The sequence below is a fragment of the Saccostrea cucullata genome, unplaced genomic scaffold (assembly GCF_032062105.1).
Source record: "Saccostrea cucullata isolate Sc308-1 unplaced genomic scaffold, CSIRO_AGI_Scuc_v1 ctg9841, whole genome shotgun sequence".
NCBI lineage: Eukaryota > Metazoa > Mollusca > Bivalvia > Ostreida > Ostreidae > Saccostrea > Saccostrea cuccullata.
The window spans coordinates 32,789-56,286 of NW_026933340.1; the positions used below are offsets into that span (position 1 = coordinate 32,789).

General features: G+C 32.1%; 1 protein-coding gene across 1 annotated transcript; it reads left to right on the forward strand.

The window, feature by feature from the left end:
- Positions 1-1,844: 1,844 nt before the first annotated feature.
- LOC134238055 (carcinoembryonic antigen-related cell adhesion molecule 5-like) lies at positions 1,845-21,546 on the forward strand (the record flags this gene model as incomplete). The annotated part of the gene is made up of 8 exons (XM_062720184.1): positions 1,845-2,003; positions 4,046-4,285; positions 5,342-5,641; positions 6,252-6,533; positions 13,177-13,467; positions 14,497-14,781; positions 14,903-15,202; positions 21,424-21,546. Coding segments are annotated over exons 1-8 (1,879 nt in total), but the record flags the coding sequence as incomplete, so codon positions are not given.
- Between the last annotated feature and the right edge of the window lie 1,952 nt (positions 21,547-23,498).

The window sequence follows — 23,498 nt, forward strand, 5'->3', positions numbered from 1 at the left end:
TTTTAATGAAATTATCAGAATTATTTACTTCTGAAACTTGTTAAAAGTTTATAAAAGTGTTTTCATTCATGAGTGGTAAAAAAATTCGATATCCTACTGGAAAATTTTTAAAAGCCAGTTTAAGAGATGCGCCATACAGTCATTTTAATGGTTAAATAAGTACAGTGCATTTTAAACAGCAATCCACACCCCTAATTTTAAGGTAAACTATAAGTTTTTACATGCCATGTATGATAGCAATACAAACGCATTTACACTATCCCGTCATGGCAGATCAAGTTAACAGTGCCTTGTCATCATATGCTACCGAAATATGGCTGAAATACTGCCGACTCGCCGTTAAACAATAGCAATCAATCAATAATATGCTACACATACAGCATGACGTCATTTCTTGGTAGTTAAGAGATTTTACTAAAGTTAGTGTACTGTGATATTTGCAAGATTATTCTTTGACTCACAGGAGTATGACGACCTTAAAACAAATGGTATGGACATGATAAGCTAATTCTCTCTTCTTGTCACGTAGATTTCACTTCAGAAAGTCCGAAAGGTCTCTGTGTTATGCCATGTTTACAGCAATTTGTATTGTTTGCATATTTTAAGTTCACTCTCATTATTTTCACGTATTTGATTAAGCAATTAAAAAATACACAAAAGATCCACAAAGCTGCTTCTTTGTTTTACAGTGTGTTCAGTATGTGTTTTTATCTCATCTTAAATCTCAATTTAATAACTTCTTTTAAAACAGAAGTATGTACTACTTAAAGCAAAAGTAGGAATGTAATCAACAAGAGTTAATCAATAAAGGAGTATTGAATTACGACAATATACAGCTCAACTCACTTTTTTTAAACACACAATAGTTTTATCGCACAAATTAAAGTCACATTTTTACTGAAATAAAACCTGAGATTATCGATTTTCAGTACGAGACATAAATCTTATATTTTTAAATATTTCATGTTAAAGGTGCATCTTCTCTAAAATCATTATCTTAAGTTTTGAAACTCAATGTTCTAAAAGGGAATTTGTTTATAAATTGTATGATGTTAAATGTTTATGATTATGTCATAGGTATTGAACAATTATTTATTAATCGATCTTTCTTTAATAATATTTGGATAAAATGTTCACATTGACTTCTTACAGATGAGTATTTTTCTAGGTACCTGGCGCATTTTCTACACTTTTCTGTTTAAATAAATCAAGTGAAAGATAGGATATTAAATTATTGTTTATCTCTCAACATAGTAAATTGTAAATATTGGAAAAATTATTATTTTTTTTTTCATTTATGGCCTGAAACTTTGAAAATATGCGTTGAAAGGTATCTTTCAGGATGCTAGATTTCAGGAAGTAATCTGCAAAAATGCCACCTTTTTAACATGGAAATCAGTGCGCCTTAGTGTAATATTAATGTACATAAAATGCAGAAGTTACATAAGCTGCACTGTTTCTGTATTATGACATGACAAATGTAAGCTTTAAAATGAACGGATACAAAGACGTTTGCATTTGACAAGAAACCATGAAAAAACCATTTGGAAATTCTCATAATGTATCATCCAAGAGCATATAACAATCCTATAAATTATTATGCGTGAATTATGGTTAAAGTAATGAAATATGATCAAAATTAGGTTATGAATCATTTTTAAAACCTATTTTGTTGTCACGTTATACAACTTTGCATTATAACAATGTGACCTTAATTTTTTCCCCTAAAAAAATGTGAGTTTAAAAAGTGCGTTGAGCTGTGTGTTTATAGTTTCTATTTTTATTCCCAAATTCATAATTTCAGTATTTTATTTCCTGGTATATACACTAAGAGTTTAGATCAAAACAAGAGAGTTAGAGTAAATTGGTTTATCAGTGCATCGCAAAGGATGTTGTTCACATAAATTTGAAGAAGAGTAAAATTGCCCTCTTCCACAAACTGAAGATGATTGAAGTCAACCCCCTGGGCCTGTGGTTATTTCTAATTTTATGTTCTCTCCAAGGTTAGAAATATTACTTGTTTTAAATCAATTTATTTGTAGACGAAAAATTAATTTATGGCTATGTACAAAATATGTATGTTTAAGGCTGTGTTGTGAAGTCATGTAGAAGTGGATTATATACTTATAGAATAGGTAATAGATACTGCATGACTTTTACAATTACTTCCCTTTTCCAACTGGTACGCGTTATTTTATCTAAAGAGCAACGATGAGTCACAGTAAGGGGTTTCCATAGTGTTAAAAAAGGATACTTTTACACAAAATGCTTGCCTTTATGCGGAGATAAGTAGAGGATTTTTTTTTCTCTGAAAAGAGACTTATGAATAAAAAGTCCATATAGTTTATTGACTGTCATAGTAGAATGAAGCATATTCATTGTTTAAAACCAATTTTCTTCAATATGTTATAAAATTTAACAAAATTAAACAATCAAAAGTTGACAAATTTAATAAAAAATTTTATATAACTGATTTCAAATCGATTTTTTGTTATTTATTAGGTAAATTGACGTCGTAAATGTGTGTTTTTGACGTTTTGATAAAAATGAAAATCTTACAGAAGGGATCATCAGAATGTCATCTATCATTTTGTAGTCCTCTATAAAATAGAGAAATTCATACATTTTGACATTCGAGATGCCCCCTTCCGGAAACAAGACCGTTGAATTTAGTGTTTCTTCTTTACATATAATGTACAATATATTATGACTAATTATATATTATAATTTGAGCATGAAAGTATATTGCAGTATTTGTAAAAGAAGGTGGTACAGTTTGGAATGAATTGTGCCTTTAACATTTCATGTTCTATAAAATGTCTAGAATATTTTCTCCAAAGACCTGGAAAATGAAATAGACTTGGAAAATATTAGTAATATTTCAATTAAAAATCAAATATCGACAAATCACATTCAGTAAAGGTTTACAGGTGAAATAAATTTCAGAATATGTTATCTGTGCGCTAAATGTGTAATATAAACTTTAGAAAAATATACCAAGCCAGGTGAATTTTAAGAGGAGGATCAAAATGACAAAAAATTAGCAATATCACATAGGCTGATTTTTACCATTTAGCTTTTCCTAATAAAATTCACCTGGCTTGGTATATTTTTCTTAAGTTTATATTAGCACCATGTAAACATATCCTGAAAATTGTTCACTTTACTGAATATGATTTGTCTATATTTGTTTTTTCATTGAAATATTACTAATATTTTTCAAGTCTTTTTCATATACCAGTTCTTAGGAGAACAAAATTCTAAGAACCATCCACATTTCTAAACTTGTGACATGATCTTAAATCTTTTTCAAAGAAAAAAATTGTTCGTATCATCTGTCCTTAATGCTTGAGAAAACACCAGACCTTGATGTCCAGCTATTCGTTTAATACAGCTTCAACGTCATCGTTAGTATGTGTCGTGGACATAAAATATACGGAATTTCAAGATTTGGCCAATGTTTTCCACAAAAGAATAACGATTTGACAGTTGCCTGTGGGGTTTATCGCCGGATGGTGAGGGTTAAATGCATGCTTGTACAGTTTACCGTCGACAATTATGTGACAGTAGCGTAATAATTTGGGTGAGACAAAAGAATCCCATTATCCAGCAAAAAAAAATCTATGATATATAATATTTATCTTACATACAAGTATTGTAAGGCATTTATTTTTACAGTTTCTCGATTAAACCATAGAACACGTGGTTGGTGTGATCGATCGGCATAAAATGCTTAAATATTTCACCATATCACCTGATCCCACCTCTTACGTTTTAGGATGTCCATGTTTACTCTTCTTCCTTGTACTGTATCAATGGACTTTGGAGCTTGGTTACTGTTCCTAATCTCCATATCTTATTCAAAGAAACATGCATTTAAAATGCAACAAAAGACAATAGTTTGAATAAGCTTAGGTAAATTTCAGTATTAAGATATTAAGCAACTATATATACATTTTTGCTTTTATTTGTCCCCCCCCCCAAGATAAAGAGAAAAACCCAAATATTTCAGGAACTAAGTTCACATATATTTTATTCATTTCAGGTCAATCTTTTAAAATATTCACCAAATTTATGAATGGAAATCTGATATTTACATGGAGCAATATTTTAACAACCCGCAATGATATAACCATCATTAAGGATTCTCAGTCCAGTGATTGGATATCGGTTTATGATGATCAGTACACTGTGAAAGATGTTACGCTATACAAAACTGTAACGATCAAAGTACGGGAGTTGTACACATCGCAAAATTATGTGAAATGCAACCGAAAATTCAACGGTAAGTTTATTTTTAAGTGAAAATATTCAGAATGAATGTGGGTTAAAAAAGACAAAACAAATAAAAGTTTTCCATTTTCCGCACATTCAAATTAAATAGGTAGATGGTTCAATCATGTGACTGTAAAATTAAATGGTCAACATAGTTTCAATGCAGAGTGTTTCACTAAAATCCAAGACATAGCTGCCACATTCTACACACGTGAGACTGAGTGTATTTGACAATAATTGGCTCTTAAATTCTGTTTAATTTGTGAAATGAGTATTTGATATTAAGCAGAGCTTGTCCTTCTCCTTTACATTTTATTTAGTTCATTTAAATCAAGCATCAATTATATGCTATATTGAAGTCAAAATGCTACATGATAACATTTGCTTCAATAATCAAACAAACAAATAAAAAAAAAATAATAATAATAATGAGCAATCATGAATAAATGCATTGCATTTGTTGTGATGTCTTGTTTTTGATGAAATGTAGTCTGTTTTTGTGTTTGATTTTATATTAACTCGCGCTGTTCAATTTTATTCAACCATTCCTGTATTTCTGTAACGACAGAGTTAACTATACAGAATTTTCTCTTTCATATATAAATGACACTTCATATGAATATTTCATTTTTATTTTAAAGGAATAATTTTCTTATTTGGACAACGTTAAAGACATTAAACATTCTATTCCTTTCATTTAGATAAAATAAATTTAATTGATTCTAAACTATATAGCAGTATTATACAAAAAGGTATCTTTAAGAAATATAAATACATATAATCATGTTTCTGTGTTATTCTTTCAAGTAAGAAGCTTAGAAAGCAAGTCAAACACAACAATAGCAAAGAAGTAAATAATTCAACTGAAAATAACATAAAATAGCTGGAATAATAGGAGACAAACGATTTAAATTTTTTTTTAAAAAGTGCGATATATATGTCTAGGTCTGATTTTTTTTCTTTTCCATAATAATAGTCAATAGTAGATGTTTAGCCGACAACACTCTTTTACGGTAACAAGTTTTTTTTTATAATTGCGTTATTTCTTTTCCTGATTCCTTTTTAGTCATAACTGCAGAATCAAAGGAGGGTGAATCAAGAAACATTTCATGGAATGCAGGTTATTTCCCTAGATCTGGACGATACCTCATTTTTCATGTATATAATGATTCAGTATCAACGATTATGATGATAGGGGACAGTGACCCGTCAAGTGAAAAGTATATTTATCACACCCGTCCCCTAAATTCTTCAAATATACAGTTTGAGGTGAAAAAATTAGCAGTGCAGGATGCCGGATATTACGTAGGAGGTGCAACAGAGACAGACGCGTTAGAAAGTGAAGGCGTGGTTCTTATTGTTTTCGGTAAATTCTGTGATTTTTTTTATATTTACCAGATTGAAAGCTATCTAATGTCAACTTTGTACAGCAATTTATTTATACTTGTTTACAATGGGGAAAAGTTGCTCTTGTATATCACAATGCATTTTTTATGAATGTAATGCTAAATGCATTGAATGTACTAAAATTCATATAGTTAAGCTAGTGAAACCAATAATAATAGGAATAGTTAATGTCAAAGTGGGGGACTACGCTTTTGTCCCTCCTTACCACCTTGTGTAATACATTGAACAAAATTAAATTCAAGAATATATTATACAACTATAACTCATCATGACTTTGCTGTTAGGATAACAGATTTTGTATACATTGTACTTTTCGATCAACATTAAATGGAAGGATTAAAGTGAGATACATAGGTAAGTGAAAATAACTTATACAGTGTGTATTCAAGATAAACTCTATCTGATGTAAACCAGTGGTAGAGAGTGTCCGAACCCAGTTTCAAGATTTACGCTTTAGAAGCACTGACGATGATTTTATTTAAAAAAGGATTTAATTTTAATGTAGAATGTATACATTGTATTACAATTGCATGTTAAAAATTCTTTAAATTATTTTTTTTTTAATTCAGGAAAACCAGTGAAGGCACAAATAACTGGGAATCTGAATATTCAAGTCGGAGAATTTGCCTATCTGAAATGTGAAAGTAGATCTACGTCTGCTCCGTCCTATTACAAGAAGTTTCAGCCATTAACGTATTCATGGTTTGTCAGCAACACAAGGCTTGATAGAGAGGTTAGAGAGACCTACAGCTTTATTGTGTCTAAGGAGGTTAAATACAACAAATACAGCTGTCAGGCAAAGGAAACACTAGAATCAGAAAGAAGTGAAGAAATTCAGATTAACCCTCTATGTGAGTATCTTGGTAGGTTTTAATTTACGCACACTATCATATTTTAAAAAAATGTGATAATTTGAATTACATTTATCTGCTTCTCTAGGTAAAAAGTGATTGATTTGAGTAGGCTTAGGGTCAACAAATGAACCGTCAGATATAATTTTGATTTTTAGATATGATATTTTAAACTGATAATAATCATTTGGCTAAGAAAAATTTCATAAATATTCTTTTGATACTTGATCATTCTTATATATCTTTACATGAAACTTGCGGACTCATTACACTCTTCTCGACGCGACAAAGCCAGTTATTGCAACGAGTACATGCATGACTTGCGTTGAATCTTCATTTAAAAAAATCGGTAATCCTTAAATATTCAATTCTGCTTCTACTCCATGAAATTCCGTGAAATAAACTGCATAAAATGAAATTGATAATAATAATTGAAGAAAAGCTTACAGTTGGAGTAACAAGCAGGTCTTACATCCATTTGAGCAAATGCAAGTAAGTTTTTTTTAAAAAAAAAAAAATGAAAGCTGTTCTGCAGGGCATTGGATTTAATATGATGAATGGCGTCTTCAACAACATTATTTTGTTTATTGTTTAAATTCCCTCTCGAAAACAGATGCAACCACCCTCCGGTTGAGAACCACAAATTTTAACCTATGCATGGCAATCAAGGCAGTTGAGCAGTGAAAGGTGTTTTTGTACCAGCGACTCGGGAACTTGATAATACGGACTCATCCGAGGGACCGATCCTTGTGTTTCACATTTCGATTGATAACTGCGACGTACGGATAAACTCGTTACTCCGCGACTCACTACATCTAAACTTTATCCATTCATTCAGATAGTTGTTCAACACGCCAGTTTAGCTGCTTTTGGAACGTTGGAAGCAATATTTTATAGATTTAGGTCAGTCGTAATCGTGATATTGTTAATCTAGCTACAGACTGAGCTAACGTGAAGGTCATAACTCGTTCAAATTTGAAGAGTATGTTTCCTCATATATTTCTTTCTATCAAAAATAGTCTAGTCCGATTTATAGAAAACAATATTTCTAACGGCAAATAATTATTATTTGGTCCAACATAGTTTTTTGACCTATTTCGAGTATGCTGAATCCGAAAAAATGTGTTGGCTTTCATGAAAATGGCGTTAAAGAGGTCAAAATGGTGATACAAAATGGCGGACATCCAATTTTTCTAATTTTCCCTAAATATCGTTCAAAAAGGAGAAATAATGTGTGAATATCTCACTGAGTGTAATACAAGTATAAAAATGATAATAGAGTGCAGTTATTTAAGAAATAAAGTCCGCGTTTTCGTGAATGTTGCAGAATAACCTCCGAGGTCGAGAAATGTTGTTTGAAATATAAAAGCCGAGGCGTTAGCCGAGGCGTTTATATTTCAAACAACATTTCGAGACCGAGGAGGTTATTCTGCATCATTCACGACAACAAGGACTTTATTTCTATTCTAGCAAGGGCGATAAATACGGCCGATTGTTTCCTCTATAGAGAAACGAATTAGGCCACCATGTCCCGATTACGTTGTTCTATTTAACACCAGAGAGAAATTTTGTTGACTTACCTATATATGGAATGCAGATGGTTTGAGCTTTCGTTGCATTAAAAATAGTCTTGTTTAATTACAAATTTGTTCGTAATATGTATTGATCAGTTAAAATGAATATACAAAAACAAAATCGTGTTCTTGTTTTACTGCTAAAATCACGTTGTTTAATGTGTAGGGAGGTCCGTGGAATAGCCCCGCTTAGCTATAAAAACCGACATTCATCAGCAAGTTGATGCAATTTACAGTGTTTATACTTCAAAAGACGACACATCGATGCGGTCTAATCAAGTATTTTATGCTACAGCCAAACATGCATTTAAATTGTTCAGATTTGATACGTGTTTCTGATCTGATAATTTTCTGATGACGTTCGTGGTCTATTGGAGAATAATGTCCAGGCGGCTTCCTTTGAAGTTTTCAATAACCGTGGTAGAATATTAGTTTAACTCAGAAAATTTAGTCGTTTCTACACTTAATTCGAATTTTCTCTGATTGTTTGGTCTATTGTTTCTATATTCTTCTTTGTTCAGGAATTTATATTTGCAAATATCCATACACTGCAGATTTTCGTTTTTTCCTCTGCATCTCAATATTCTACAAATGAATGATGGCGCAGCTGTAAGTTAAAAGTCAAACTGGCGATTCAAAATGGCCGATATTCACCTTTTTTAAAATTTTAAATTATTTCCTAATGTTGTTTTCATAGGAAAATAAAATGTAAATATCTCACTGAGCGTAGTACAACTATGTACAATGTCAACAGAAAACTTATTTGATCACTTTAAATCGGAAAATTTAGACGTGTAGATTTGAATAGTGTTAATTAGCTCAAAATGGCGATTCAAAATGACGTCTGATACACTCGAATTTCATAGAAACTGCTTAATTCTGGTTCGTTTTGCAGAAAATGAATTACAGTTTGTTTTTTATGTATATAGTATATATAGTTTATTGATTAGTCCATTAAATATGAACAAAAAAAACTTGAAAAGATTTATTTTTTTCTGGAAATACTAGTAGTTAAAACAAACTTGACTTAAAAGTTCCCAAATTTCCCCCTTCGTATTTGACCGTACGTGTTCTAAAGCTTTTGAGTCCCCGTCTACCTAAAATCACTCCCGAATCCTGTCATTATAAACTCGCACTTCTACCTCAACAGCCCTCGGCACACCAACAAATATAATTGAATAAATTCTTGTCCGATTTCACTGAACACTTTGTTCTAGCTTTTTAGCACTTATAAGAACTTATTATCCCCTAACATCTTCTATTCCAGCTTTATTTGCTATATGTTTAAGCCTGTCATCGGAATTTTGGTATTTTCAACACTCAAGTAAAATGGTGCCCCGTGTCATAGATGATAACCCCCTTGTCAAGTAAAAGATGGTATCTCTGGAGCTCGAAAAAGAGTAATTAAGCTCAATGTGGACCGTAAGAAAAAATAAAAATCCTGCAAAAACCGATTATTTAAACTGACAGTCCGCCGAAATATGGCAGAAAAATTGCCGACTTGGCGTTAAACAATTTACAATCAATCAACCAACACTCAAGGAACAACACATTTACGTTCAAATGTTAAAAGTCTACTTTGTTTTCCAAAACCATATGCAAAATGAACTAGAGGTACTGTGAGCAATTAGCTAACTAAATGGAACCCCTGCCTCCCATATGAATATAATGACAGTGTCCATGTTTTGCTATGTGAAATCCAAAATATCTGTCGGATCAAAAAGTAAAATAGGGGGTGCATAATGGGAATATGTAATAAAGATTCTGTGAAAGTTTCATCAAATTTCATTCAGTGGTACGAAAGGAGTTACGGATAAGAGATGGGTACCCAAAAGCGTAACAGACGGACGGACGGACATACACCTTGTACCGATTACTCTATACCCTCCCGCTTTTCAAGCGGGGGTATAAAAAATCTCTGATGTTCAAGACTTATAGCTCTTTATTTTGTGACTTCGTATAGATTTGTTGTCTTTTAGGGTAGAAAGGTCATTCTATTAGCAAGAAAATTCTCAAAGTTGATCATCTGAAATCACATTGTGTGCATATTTTGGTGAGAAAAGTTGAAAAATTATGCAATTTAAGAGCGCCTGCAGATTCCTCGTGATTGGAGAGAATGCAGTTGAATTTATGACTGAGAATAACAAAATGCAAATGAAGGGACACAGAATCAGAGCTGGACAATCAAGAAAATTTATGGTAAAAATACGTATATTATACTGATAATTCTTTATAAATATGTTTATATTTGAACATTATGATATATTTAGATTTATATGATGTAACAATTACTAGCCCTATAATTGGTCGTGGTCAATCATTTTAAAAATCATACTACTAAGTTATGTTGCACGAGACCTTCCACATGAACATTTATTAAACATTTATTTTTTTTCCACACTGGACTAAAATAGATCAAGAATTTCCAACAACTGAATGTTCACTCGACTTAATCTCGGGGGATACTGCTCCTGGGGTAACTTCATTTTCATATTGTCCTCAAAACAGCAATTATTGTATGATATTATTAACTTTTATATATGAAGAAGCATGGTGAGACAGGTAAAAGGTAAAATGCCTTCGGTATTGTCGTCAAAAAATTATCATAACAATAGTTAAACAAAAATCCGTATTATAAAAATTCAAAGTCATTAACAAAAATATCCCCCAACTTTCATTGCATAATTGAACATCATTTCATGAATAAAAAAACAAACTGTAGTTTATTTTCTGCAAAACGAACCAAAATTAAGCAGTTAGGGTATTTTACGAAATTCGAGTGTATAAGACGTCATTTGAATTGCCATTTTTAGCTAATTAACACATTTCAAATTTAACGACTAAATTTTCCGATTTAAAGTGATCAAATAAGTGTTCTTTTGTTATTTTACATAGTTGTACAACATTCAGTAAAAATTCACAAATCCTTTCTCGTATGTATACGACATTAAGAATTAAATAATTTGAAGAAAAGGATGAATATCCGCCATTTTGAATCGCCATTTTGACTTTTAACTTATTGCTGCACTATCATTCAATTGTAGAATGGTGAGATGTAGAGGGGAAAATACAAATATGCAGTGTATGGATATTTGCAAATGTAAAATCCTGAACAAAGAGGAATATAGAAACAATAGACCAAAAAATCAGAGAAAATTCGAATTAAGTGTAGAGACGACTAAATTTTCTGAGTAAAATTAATAATATTTGCACTCTATTATCATTTTTATACTTGTATTACACTCAGTGAGATATTCACACATTATTTCTCCTTTTTGAACGACATTAAGAAAAAATTAGAAAAATTTAGTGTCCGCCATTTTGAATCGCCATTTTGACCTCTTTAATGCCATTTTCATGAAGGCCAGTATATTTTTTTGGATTCAGCATACTCGAAATAGGTTAAAAAACAATGCTGGACCAAATAATAATTATTTGCCGTTAGAAGTTATTTCTAGCCCTCTTTTTTTAAAATCAGGACCAGACTAAAAGCAATATGATAATATGACATCATAATGCATTGTATTACATAACAAATGTTATCGAAAGTTTGAAGTACCACTTATTAGCCTTGGGTCTACAAAAAAATCTATTTGATTTAATAGGATAAAGATTCTTTATCAAGGTACGATCAAGGGTGCATGGAATTTTTATTTTGGCTCGAAGGTGTTTGGAATGATACACTATAAATATCCGTAAACCCTTGATTTAAGGTCAGACAAGACGTCGACTTTCCTCAAAATATGGTTTGTATATCTTCGTAAAGTATGAAAAATATTCAAAATTTTAAGTTTCTGAACCAGTTTCTAAACGTCTTTAAAAAATCCAAACACTTAAGGAAGGTCCATACTTTTACAGATCCGGTTTTAATTTTACACACCAATATAAAATTCTGATTATCACATTTTTTGTAATAATTTCATGAGTAAAATATTTAATAATTATAGTGTCAATTTGAATACAAAGCATTTAATATATACTATTTATGGAAATTAACACTTAACACTTAGTCCATGGGATTTATATGCTTTTAGTACATACACAGACACAAAATTCTTAATTGCATTTATTAAGCTAAACCCTTCTTATATTTTTTTTAAACAAACTAACTTGGGATCTATTTTAATAGATTTCAGGCCAATATCATCATTTTAAATTTTACTTCCGTTATAAATTTTGTAAAAAATAATTGAAAAATTCGATATTCCAAATATGGGAGTCTACGTGTTCAAAGGGCTGTTTTGTTAAATTATTCTGGTCAATAAAAAATTGTGTTTTTGATAACCTTAGATATAATTCTTACTAATTTTTAAGAAAAAATGGCATGTAAACAATTCAAATTTTGAGAATTATTAAAAATAAAGATATTAAAAGATTTTATTCTTATAGACGTGGACAGATTCAACATTAATTTGTTAATGTTTTCCCGGAAAGATTTAAAATATTCTCATATTCTCCTCGCAAATGAATGTTTTTTTCCTTAAGTTTTAATATAAATTTTATGTGATTAGGTGCCTAGCTACATAAAATTTGATATCACACTTCTTTATGTTTAATTTTGGATGTTGAATTTTTAGAGGTATGTACTCTGAGACATGTTGTATGGAAATTAACCTGCAAATATATGTCTTTTATGTTTGTTTTAGTTAGTTCATGAGTTATTTAAGGTATTCAAGTAAAAAAAATGATCAGTTTGGGTTAGGGTCAGAAAAGTTTGAAAGTACGGGCCTACCTTAAGCACTTGAAATTGGAAAATTATTTTTCATCCCAAAAGGAATACATAAGAAAAACTACCCCTGGTATCTTGCAGAAATACCTGGTAAGGTACTTCAAACTTTTGTAGGTAAACATGTTTAAGTAGCAATACTTCAAAGACAAACTCTTGAAAAATATATATATTATTTGGGAACGTCTCGTCTGTCCTTTACCTTGATAGCTGAAATTGACTTTTTTTACTATGTTAATCTGATGTCTGACTAACAACCTCCTTGAATTTAACCAATCGAAAATGTAAGATTTCCAAAATTTACACAAAATATTATGGAAAACTCATTTTCTTCTCTTCACAGATGGTCCAGGAAATGTAATAATAAATCCTCAGCCGCCTTATGACGGTCTAAATATTCACGACGGGGAAACATTTGGTCCATACACATGTTCTTCTGATTGTAACCCACCTTGTGCCATGCAGTGGAAATATAAACATCCGTTAGGGAGTTTCAGAGACGCTACATCCATTTTGACGTCTTCAGTTACTGTACAAGAGCAAACAGCGAATAGAACTAGTATGGCATCAATTCGATGTATAGTGAGCGGCACTGACGGCAAAACATCATCAAGCATCAAGCTGAACATTCAATGTAAGACTGTTTCAGAGCATCGTCTCAAAATAACTGCTACAATGAAAAAAAAACATCATTAATCTTAACATTTAATGTAAGCGTGTTTTAAAGCATTGTTTTACTGTATATGCTGCGGTAACCATTTGTCATACTGAAGGGGTTTTAGAGACGCTATATCCATTGGCATAACATGGATTAATTTAGCAAAACAAACAGCAAACAGAACAAATTTGACATGGATTCGATGTTTAGTTAACGGAATTGAAGGTCGCTCTGTATCCAATATTAAGATAAACATTCAATGTAAGTGGGATATGCAAACATTTTTTTTTAAAAAGGGAACGTTAATGCATTGTGAAAAATACAACTTAAAACCAAATCCCTATCGTTACTTTCATCTTTTCTTTTATTTCCCATGAAATTAGAAAAAAAAATATTATAACGCTTTTCAGAATCAAACAATTTTAACCTTAAGATACAAATAATGTTTTATTTGATTCTTCATTTTACCTGATATATGAAAAAAATGCACATCCGGAAACTGTAAAACTATCTACTTTAAAGCTTAAAAGCAAATAATATCTGATCCATGCAATACACGCACTAGATTGTTGAAATCATGATATACGTATGTATAGCGTCTATTTTAAAACTTCTGCAACTGTGTGACAATGACCCTTGAAGCATCGTCTATAATCTAAATTAAACTTGCAGTATTTCGCTTTTACAATATAACTGCCACGTATGATTACAAATTTGATGTGTAAAAACTGAAATTGTTTGAATGCCTTTAAAAGAATTAGTAAATTCACTTTGTATTTAGTGTACGTATGTGCATTTGAAACTCTCAACCTTCAAAAAATATAATACTAAATAATAATAACTCAAAAAACGTATCGTCATGTTGAGGTTGTTTAATAGAAAACTTTCTTTAAAACTTAACACTGTCTTGAACGTATTAATTTTTGAAAAAAGGTAAGTTTACAACTGATTCTTAGTTTTTATGCGATGACTTGATATTTATTTAATTTTTTTTTTAAAAATCAGATTTATTGGACCCGAGGTTATATATTAATGGTAAACCCAGCGATGCATTAACCATTAATGAATCAAATCAAGTTTTCCTGTCGTGTTTTGTCTATGGAAATCCTATTCCAGAAATCACCTTACGCAAACTCACTGGGAACCAGATCTATATACAGAATGTAAATCATTGGCTAAACTACACATTGATCAGATGGGCCCAGTGCTCTGACACGGGTACTTTCGAATGTGTCGGACAATCGACGGAGTTTGGGAGAAGGAATCAGTCCTTCAGTATTAACGTTCTCTGTACGTATACATTGTAACAGAATATTGAAGTCTGATAATAATTATTGAGTATCCATTGTCATTAATGCTTTGATGTTTTCGTAGTGTTAAACCATTAGCAATGTTCTTTATGGAATTGCAGGTGAACCTCGCCTCGATGAAGGTACTTTGGTGAAAAACATCTATGAATCAAGAAGTGGCCCGGATGTTAAAGTTGTTGTAAGTTTACCAGTTGTTGCGAATCCCCTAACATCTACATCAGGGTTCGTTTGGTTAGGACCCACTTTTGCGTCAATTTCAATTGATGTTTCACAAAGAGATAACGTTGTCTACAAACACTGGATCAACAGCTCCATTCCTGTTCCTGATCAGAGATCATTCGGAACCTATTCGCTGAAATACAAAGGAAAAGCCTTCGCTGATATAACAATTCACGCCAAAGGTAGGATTTAAAAAAGAATCTTAACATTTTGTTAAAAACATTATAACAATTTATAAAATTTCATCAATAGTTTGTTCCTACTGCTATATATAGGATTTAAAAATAATATTCCATTCCTATCATGACGTGTAAAGCATTTAATGTATTGTAAGAAAAACCCTTGCAATAAAATACAATACAAAACAAAGTTTGTGTTGCATATTATTATGTAGACTCTCTAATGCCTTTAACATTAAAATACACATATGCATACGATTGGAGAAAAAAACTACTTAAAACACATATGCATATTTGCATATAAAATATGGTTTATCTAACATAATGCATATTAAAAGACCTAAAACCATTTCAAGTGAACTGTATATGGCGCAGAAATGGCTTAAAAAATTACATCTATTGAAATGTAAAAAAAAATTAAGGAACCTGTACTTACGAGTAAAACCAAAAAAAAAATGCCTTAAAGACCTTTTAACCACTTCAGTATTTGTATATTCTAAAAATTACTCAAAATACAACATTCACAATCCTCATAAGCTTTGTTCGAAGAGGTGAGTTTTAATCTGGCATGTATGCACTTATTTTAAAGCAATGATTTTACCTGCTCCTGGTTGACAACAGCCACGACAATAAATTTTTACAATCATGGTTGTACCCGCACAAGATTAACAACAGCTTTGACTATGGAACGCCGTCACTGCCTTATAGCAGAACACAACAATTGCACTGCGTCAACCTTCCATTTCATTATGTCAACTCTTTGTGACATTTACTCACACAACTATTACATTGTGTCAACCTTCTATTACATTATGTCAACTCTACATGATATTAACCCATACTACTATAGCATTGTGTGAACCTTCATTTACATTATGTCAACTCTTTATGATATTTACTCACACTACTATGGCATTGTGTGAACTTTCCTTTACATTATGTCAACTCTTTATGACATTTACTCACACTACTTTTACATTGTGTCAACCTTCGGTTTCATTATGTCAGCTCTTTATGACATTTACTCCCACTATTATTTTATTGTGTCAACCTTCCATTATATTATGTCAACTCTTTTTGACATTAACCCACACTACTACTGCATTGTGTCAACCTTCCATTACATTATATCAACTCTCTATGATATTTACTCACACTACTATTGCATTGTGTGAACTTTCCTTTACATAAAGTCAACTCTATATGAGATTTACTCACACTTATATAACATCGTGTCAACCTTCCGTTCCATTATGTCAACTCTTTACGACATTTACTCACACTATTATTATTGCATTGTGTCAGCCTTCCATTTCATTATGTCAACTCTTTATGACATTTACTCACACTACTATTGCGTTGTGTCAACCTTCCATTATATTATGTGAACTCTTTATGACATTAACCCACACTACTACTGCATTGTGTCAATCTTCCATTATATTGTGTCAATTCTTTATGATATTATCCCACACTACTGTTGCATCGTGTAAACCTTCCTTTACATTATGTCAACACTTTATGACATTTACACATTCTTGCATTTCGTTATGTTTACTGTTCATGACATTTAATTAAACAACAATTACATCGTGTTAACCTATCATTATATTATGTCAATTCTTTATGATATTAACTCACACTACTACATTATGTCGATTCACTATTACGTTATGCGAACACGGGTATCCTCGGCCTTTATATGAGCATAACGTATTTTCCGCGTTCCGAAAGCACTAAAATTGCCGGGAGAGAAAATTGTCGTAGAAGAAATCTCAGCGATTTGGGAATGGCATCTTTAAATAAAAATTTTAAGCGACAAAGGATTGACAATCTTAAAACGTGCAAAGCCTTAACATTGCGTCTGTGAATTAAAGTCACGTCGAAATTCAATGGCGTTTACTTTTATCTGATAGTTAAATAAATCAATTATGAGTCGTGCAGCAATTTTTTTTTTTTTTTTTTTTTGGTTTTTTTTTTTTGGTTTTTTTTTTTTGGATAAAAGTCTTAAACTTCTGATCTTACTAAGAACATTGTCATAATTTTATTTTATCAGTCTTGAACTTTCCTTTTTTTTAAAAGTGTAAACACATCGTATAGCACACGTGCACTGGTGGGTTGAGGGGAGGGGGAAATCCCGCCCTACCACCTTTAGTGACCAAAATCTACATGTACATACAATTAATAAATTTATTGGTTTTACTTTGTGAGGACATTGCATTAGTTTCACATTAAGTTTAGCTGAATTTTTTTTATGAAACTATAAAGCCTGAGAGTTTCTCCGCTTCCCCCTTGGTCTCCAACCATAAACCGTCCCCCTTCAGGCTTGGACAATTTTTCTGTTCAAGATTCTCGAATCCGCTACTGATATGTGTCCATGCATGTTTACTAAGGCATATTCAATTGATTTAGATGAAGGATTGGTAGATTTTTGTAATAGAATTCTGGCCCTGGAATGGTTGAAAAAAAATACTAATTTTTTTTTTATAAAACTATAAAGCCTGAGAGCTTCTCCGCTTTCCCCTTTTGTCTCCAACCATAAACCGCCCCCCTTCGGGCTTGGGCAATTTTTTTTTGTTCAAGATTCTCATATCCGCTACTGATATGTGTCCATGCATGCTTACTAAGGCATATTTAATTGATTTAGATGAGGGATTGGTAGATTTTTGTAATAGAATTCTGGCCCTGGAATGGTTGAAAAAAAATTACTAATTCCAGTGACGTATCATCTTTTTCGAAAGAGGGGGGGGGGGTCAGCCAGAAAAAAATATTCGCCCGAAAAAACGTGAGAAGCGAAAAAAAAAAAATTGTCCACTCCAAGCCCGAAAATCCTATTTCGGGGAGGGGGGTCCAACTTCGATCAGTCCTAATTTTTTTGTCAGATATACTACATTACCCTCAGTGGACTATACTTCAACAAAAAGTGGGTGTGGGGCTGTGCTTTCAATGAACATTACATTTTCTATTGTAAAGTTATGTCTGGGAAAGAGGGGGGCTGATATTTTGTGCCTGTATAATTCTTCCTAATCAATAAGGACCCCCCCCCCCCCCGACCTCTTACCAGTCATAAAAACACGGTCGTCAACATTCATTTTATACCAGATATACAGCTTTGAGATAATGTAAATGTATTTTTACATCAGGTAATGCACTTTTGGAATCAACATGATAAAGAGTTAACACAATATAAAGATATTTTAGATCACATAAGAAAGAGTTGACATAACGTAATTATATATCCACATCACGGAATTGAGTTTTGACATAATGTGATAAAGTGTTGATGTAATATAGAGAAATGTTCACATAATGTCGTACACTTTTTACACCACGTAATAAAGCACTGACATAAAGGTAAGGTGAGTTCATCTCACATCATGATGCTCCCGACCTAAAATAAAGAAAAACCCATATCATGTAATAATGCTTTGATATAATAGAAATATACACTCCCAAAAAGGAATGGATTTTTGACTTCATGTAATGATAAGTTTAATTATAAAACACAATTCACTTGACGTAATGCAATTTTGACCTCACATATTAAAGAAATGAAATGATGTAAAGAAACATTCATTTCACGTAATAAAGTTTTAACACAATGTAAACACATAATCACTTTACATAATGAATTTTCGACTTCAAGTTATGAAGTGCTGATATAATGAAAGGATGTATTTACTTCATGTAATGCAGCATTGACATGATGTAAAGATATTTTTACGTAATCTCATAAAAAATTGACATAACGTAAAGATATGTTCACATCACGTAATGATAAATTGACATAATAAATGCATAGTTGTATGCTATAAGGCAGTGTTGGCGTTCCATATTTGACTATTCCTGTTCTGAAGACATATTTTATTTTACAACCACGACTGTATTCGCCAGATTAAAAACATCAATAACTGTACTTTTCTTGTATGAAGAAGGATATGGAGATACCGAACAGTATACACTTATCCACTGGGTGTAAGTGGGATAGCTCTTTTATCAAACCCGCGACAGAGAACTATTCCCTGAGGGCTTGCCCGAGGGGAATAGTTCCTGTCAAGGGTTTGATAAAAGAGTTATCCCACTCACACCCAGTGGATAAGCGTTTTATTATACTGATGTATAGTATGATTTCTGACGTTTGAATTTTTTTGGAATAAGATTATTCTGCAAGAATAATCTGAAATCCTGATGACGTCACAATGCTATTGAAGTCATTATGACATCATCAGTTTAAAATTTATCGCTGGAAATCAAAATTTATGGCAAAAATTGCATGAAATTTTTCCGAGGGTGGATAGCAAAAACTATACCCCGGGTATAGCTTTGCTATTCGTTGACTATACAGGATAGTTATTTTACCTTCTGAACTTTATATAGGAAACATTTTAACAGAAGTATAATAATATTCAATATCAAAGTCCATAAAACAATACATTGAACAAAATAATCATTTTGCATCCTGCATGGACTCTTCATTGTTCAAAACATCCACGGCCTATTCTTTATTCTATATCTATGACTGAATTAATATTCGACTAAAAAAATCGACTACTGTTCTTGTGTCTCAGATATAAAAAAAACATCCGTGGCTCTATACCTGTCTTGTATACACAAGTTATTAATCATCCGTGACTCTACCCAATTTCTGATTATCAATATCGTGTCCAATATACACAAACTTTACTCTATCTGTCACGTAAAATTATGTCATATTTGCTTCATGACGGTACCTAAGTCAAATTAAAATCTTCCACGACCGTATTTCTCCTGCATGCACCCTTTATTCTATGTCCCTGACTGAACCAATGCACCTGATAGACAACATTCAGGACAGTCCGCATTCCTCGTGTTAATTTTTGATATCAACGACAGTGCCTCGTGAAAATTCTAAATATTTTATAACCATAGTCAATAGATAAAGTAACAACATCTACGACGGTACCGGTCTTGTATATGCAGTAACATGCATTCAAAATCCATAGCTGTACCAATATAATGACAACATCTACGACTGTACCTGTCTTTTTTATACAGTAACATGCATTCAACATTCATTACTGTACCTGGGCTTTATAGCATCCATGACTGCATTTGATTGTTTACATTTGATAATCTTACCATTTGTTTAAGTATTAAAAGAAATAAAACATTACAATATTCGACAAAGAGTACAAGTCTCCGCAGAAACAATGGGGGAAAGGGGGAACCAAGGCTCTCCATGGTACATAATTTGCTATGAAGGCAACAAAAAAGAACTGTATAGAATAGTATTTGGTTGATCTAGAAGCATGGAGTAATTTAAGTGTTTGCTCCTGTCTCATTTTTTTCTTTTGAAATTGTGTTCTGCTTGTCGGCTAATACGCAAGTGAGTTAAGGCTACAAATGGAGGTTTTTATGCATTATATCTAATTAAATTCCATAATTGCTCTACCTACCGCACAGAGATTTTTAAGACTTGTTTTCAAATACATTCTTTGGTACCCACGACATGCGATAGCCAGTACACATTATGACGTCATATGATGATGTCATCGACATCTACTACATAAGTTTATAATAAACATAAACAAAATCGCTTCAGCCTTACTTTGTTTAACAGAAACAAGGTATAAAAAGACGCAGGATATTCAAAGAATTTAATATATTGCTGCACAAATGTCGACACTGCAATTGTTTAGCTACTATTCGTGCTGCTTTAAGTTTAAACAGGGTATATTTCACTGAAAGTGCTTAGGATTTGTGCAGCAATTTTATTTATTTTAAGAATATTCTCCTTAACATCAAACATTGTTTATATTATAAGATAGGATATGCCCTTACGCCCACGTGATTTTGTTGATGTGATTTATTACTTTGAATTGGAGAACAATGACGTCATAATGTGACGTCATAATGTGCACTTGCATTAATAAACTGTTGGTACTAAGTATGTATAAAAAAATTAATTTGATCTTTCTCTGTACTCAAAATATACAATTTATGAATTTTATTAGCTCATTTGCATAGAAATATCCATTTTTAGCTTAAACTCACTTGCATATTCTAATAATCATTAAGGAATAAAATTTCTGAACTCTTTTTGATCTGGTTCATGGCGTAAATGCCACTGAAATTTTATTTATCAAATTATGGAAGGTCTTTCAAGTGACGTTAGCTTGTTTAGAAATGCATGTGTATTTACCAAAAATTATATTTCACTAATATGACAAATGAAATTTTTACAGATGTAAGTGCAGTTTCCAGAGAATCCTCTATTCAGACGGCCTGGGTGGTTATTGGAGTACTCATTGGTTTATTCGTTTTGTTGCTGACGAGCTGTGGAGTTTATAAGTTTACTTTTCGTCGAGGTAATTCTTTTTTTTTCAATATTTTGCTTTGGTAAAGAAATTTTCGTACTTAGTGCTAGCTTTTGTGCATGCTCGTGGAAAAATTGATTTATTGCTTGTCAAGAAATATTTAGTAGTTGATTGTGCCTAAAATTGAATATGAAACACTTATAAACAGCCACATTGTACATAAAAGTACCCAATCAAATATGCATTTACACTTAGTTTTAAATACAGTACATAAAAAATCTTGAGAATTGACCAATCCTGTAAAAGTGTACCTTAGTTTTTTAATGGACAAGTTTTGAAGAATAACATACATCACTCAATTTGTATACTGTGAAATTGTTACAAATTCTTTAAAGTCATGAAGCCTTGAACTAACCAGATTGTCAGGTCATAGAAGTGGTCGTACGTCTCTTTATTTACCACTGAAACGTTTTTACTATCAATGCTTCTGTTTAAAAGAATATTTAATTACTTATTTTCCCTCCCTCCGCTTGAAAAGTGGGAGGGTAAACTGTGACCGTGATGTCCGTCTGTCTGTATGTTTGTCCGTCTAGGTGATTGTAAGTCCGTCACCTGTCTGTTACTCTTGTATGATTCACAACTCCTCTTTTAATTCTAAATGAAACTTAATTAATAATGCTTCACAGAATCTTTAGAGCATAGTGCCATTATGCAATTCAAAATTTATTTTTTATCCGACATATTTTTTGGGTTTCTCATAGTAAAATGTTTTCATATTGAAGGGTACCCATATCTTATCCGCAGATCTTTCTATACCATTAAATAAGATTAACCAATACTTAAGCATTTAAAAAAATCACATTGCAATAGTTAAGTCCAGATAATTATTTATTTGGGTCTCCCAGAGCACAAACCTGGATCTACCGTACATATGGGAGGCGGGGTATAATTTAGCGAGCACAATACCTTTAGCTTATTATGCCCCCCGTAAACGAAGTTTCGGGGGATATAGTTTTTGCTGTGTCCGTCTGTCTGTCTGTCTGTCTGTCTGTCTCTCTCTCTCTTTCTCGTTGTCTGTCTCTCTGTATCTCCGTTCGTCTGTTTGTCCGCAAAACTTTTACCTTGCCCATAACTATTGATTTAGTTGAGTTATGACTTTCATATTTCACATGTGTGTATTCCTTGTGACAAGACCTTTCTCTGGGTACCACCAGATTTGACCTTTTGACCTTGACCTTGGAGTAAGACCCACTTTTATATGAAAATTTTAAACTATTACTTTGGCCATATCTTTTGAACAGTAGATACCAGGACGTTTGTACTTCACAAATGTAATCTTTGTTAAAAGACCTTTCATTGGATACACACAACCTTGACCCTTTGACCTTGACCTTATACATTTCTGTACTTGTGAAAAAACTTTAACCATAGCCATAACTTTGGAACGGTAAGGGATAGGGCTTTCATACTTCTTATATGTAATCCTTAATAGAAGGCCCTTCTTTGGATACCAAGAATTTTGACCCGTTGACCTTCACCTTTGAGATTGACCTACTTTAAATAAGCAAACCTTGACCATAACTTTTAAAGGGTTAAGGCTTTCATACTTTACATATTTAATTCTTATATGAATTAAACCTTGACCTTGGAGTTTGACCTACTTTTGAAAAAAAAAGAACCTTCGCCATAACTTCTGAACTTATATGGCTGGGCTTTCATGCTCTACATAAGTATTTTATGTGGCAAGACCTCTCATTTGATACTGTAAATCACTTTTTATTTTAGCGTAATTACGCAAGACAGTGTGCTCGAGAAAATCACTCGCGTATAATAGTATTCCTTAGGATTATATACAGCAATGACCACAATTCGTGAAAATTTTGTCTCGCTAATAAAGAATCAATGGCTATCTCGCGAAAATAAAGTGTCGCGAAAATTAAGCAATCTACAGTACCAAATTACATTGATCCTTTGACCTTGAAGATTTTTCTACTTATTGAAAA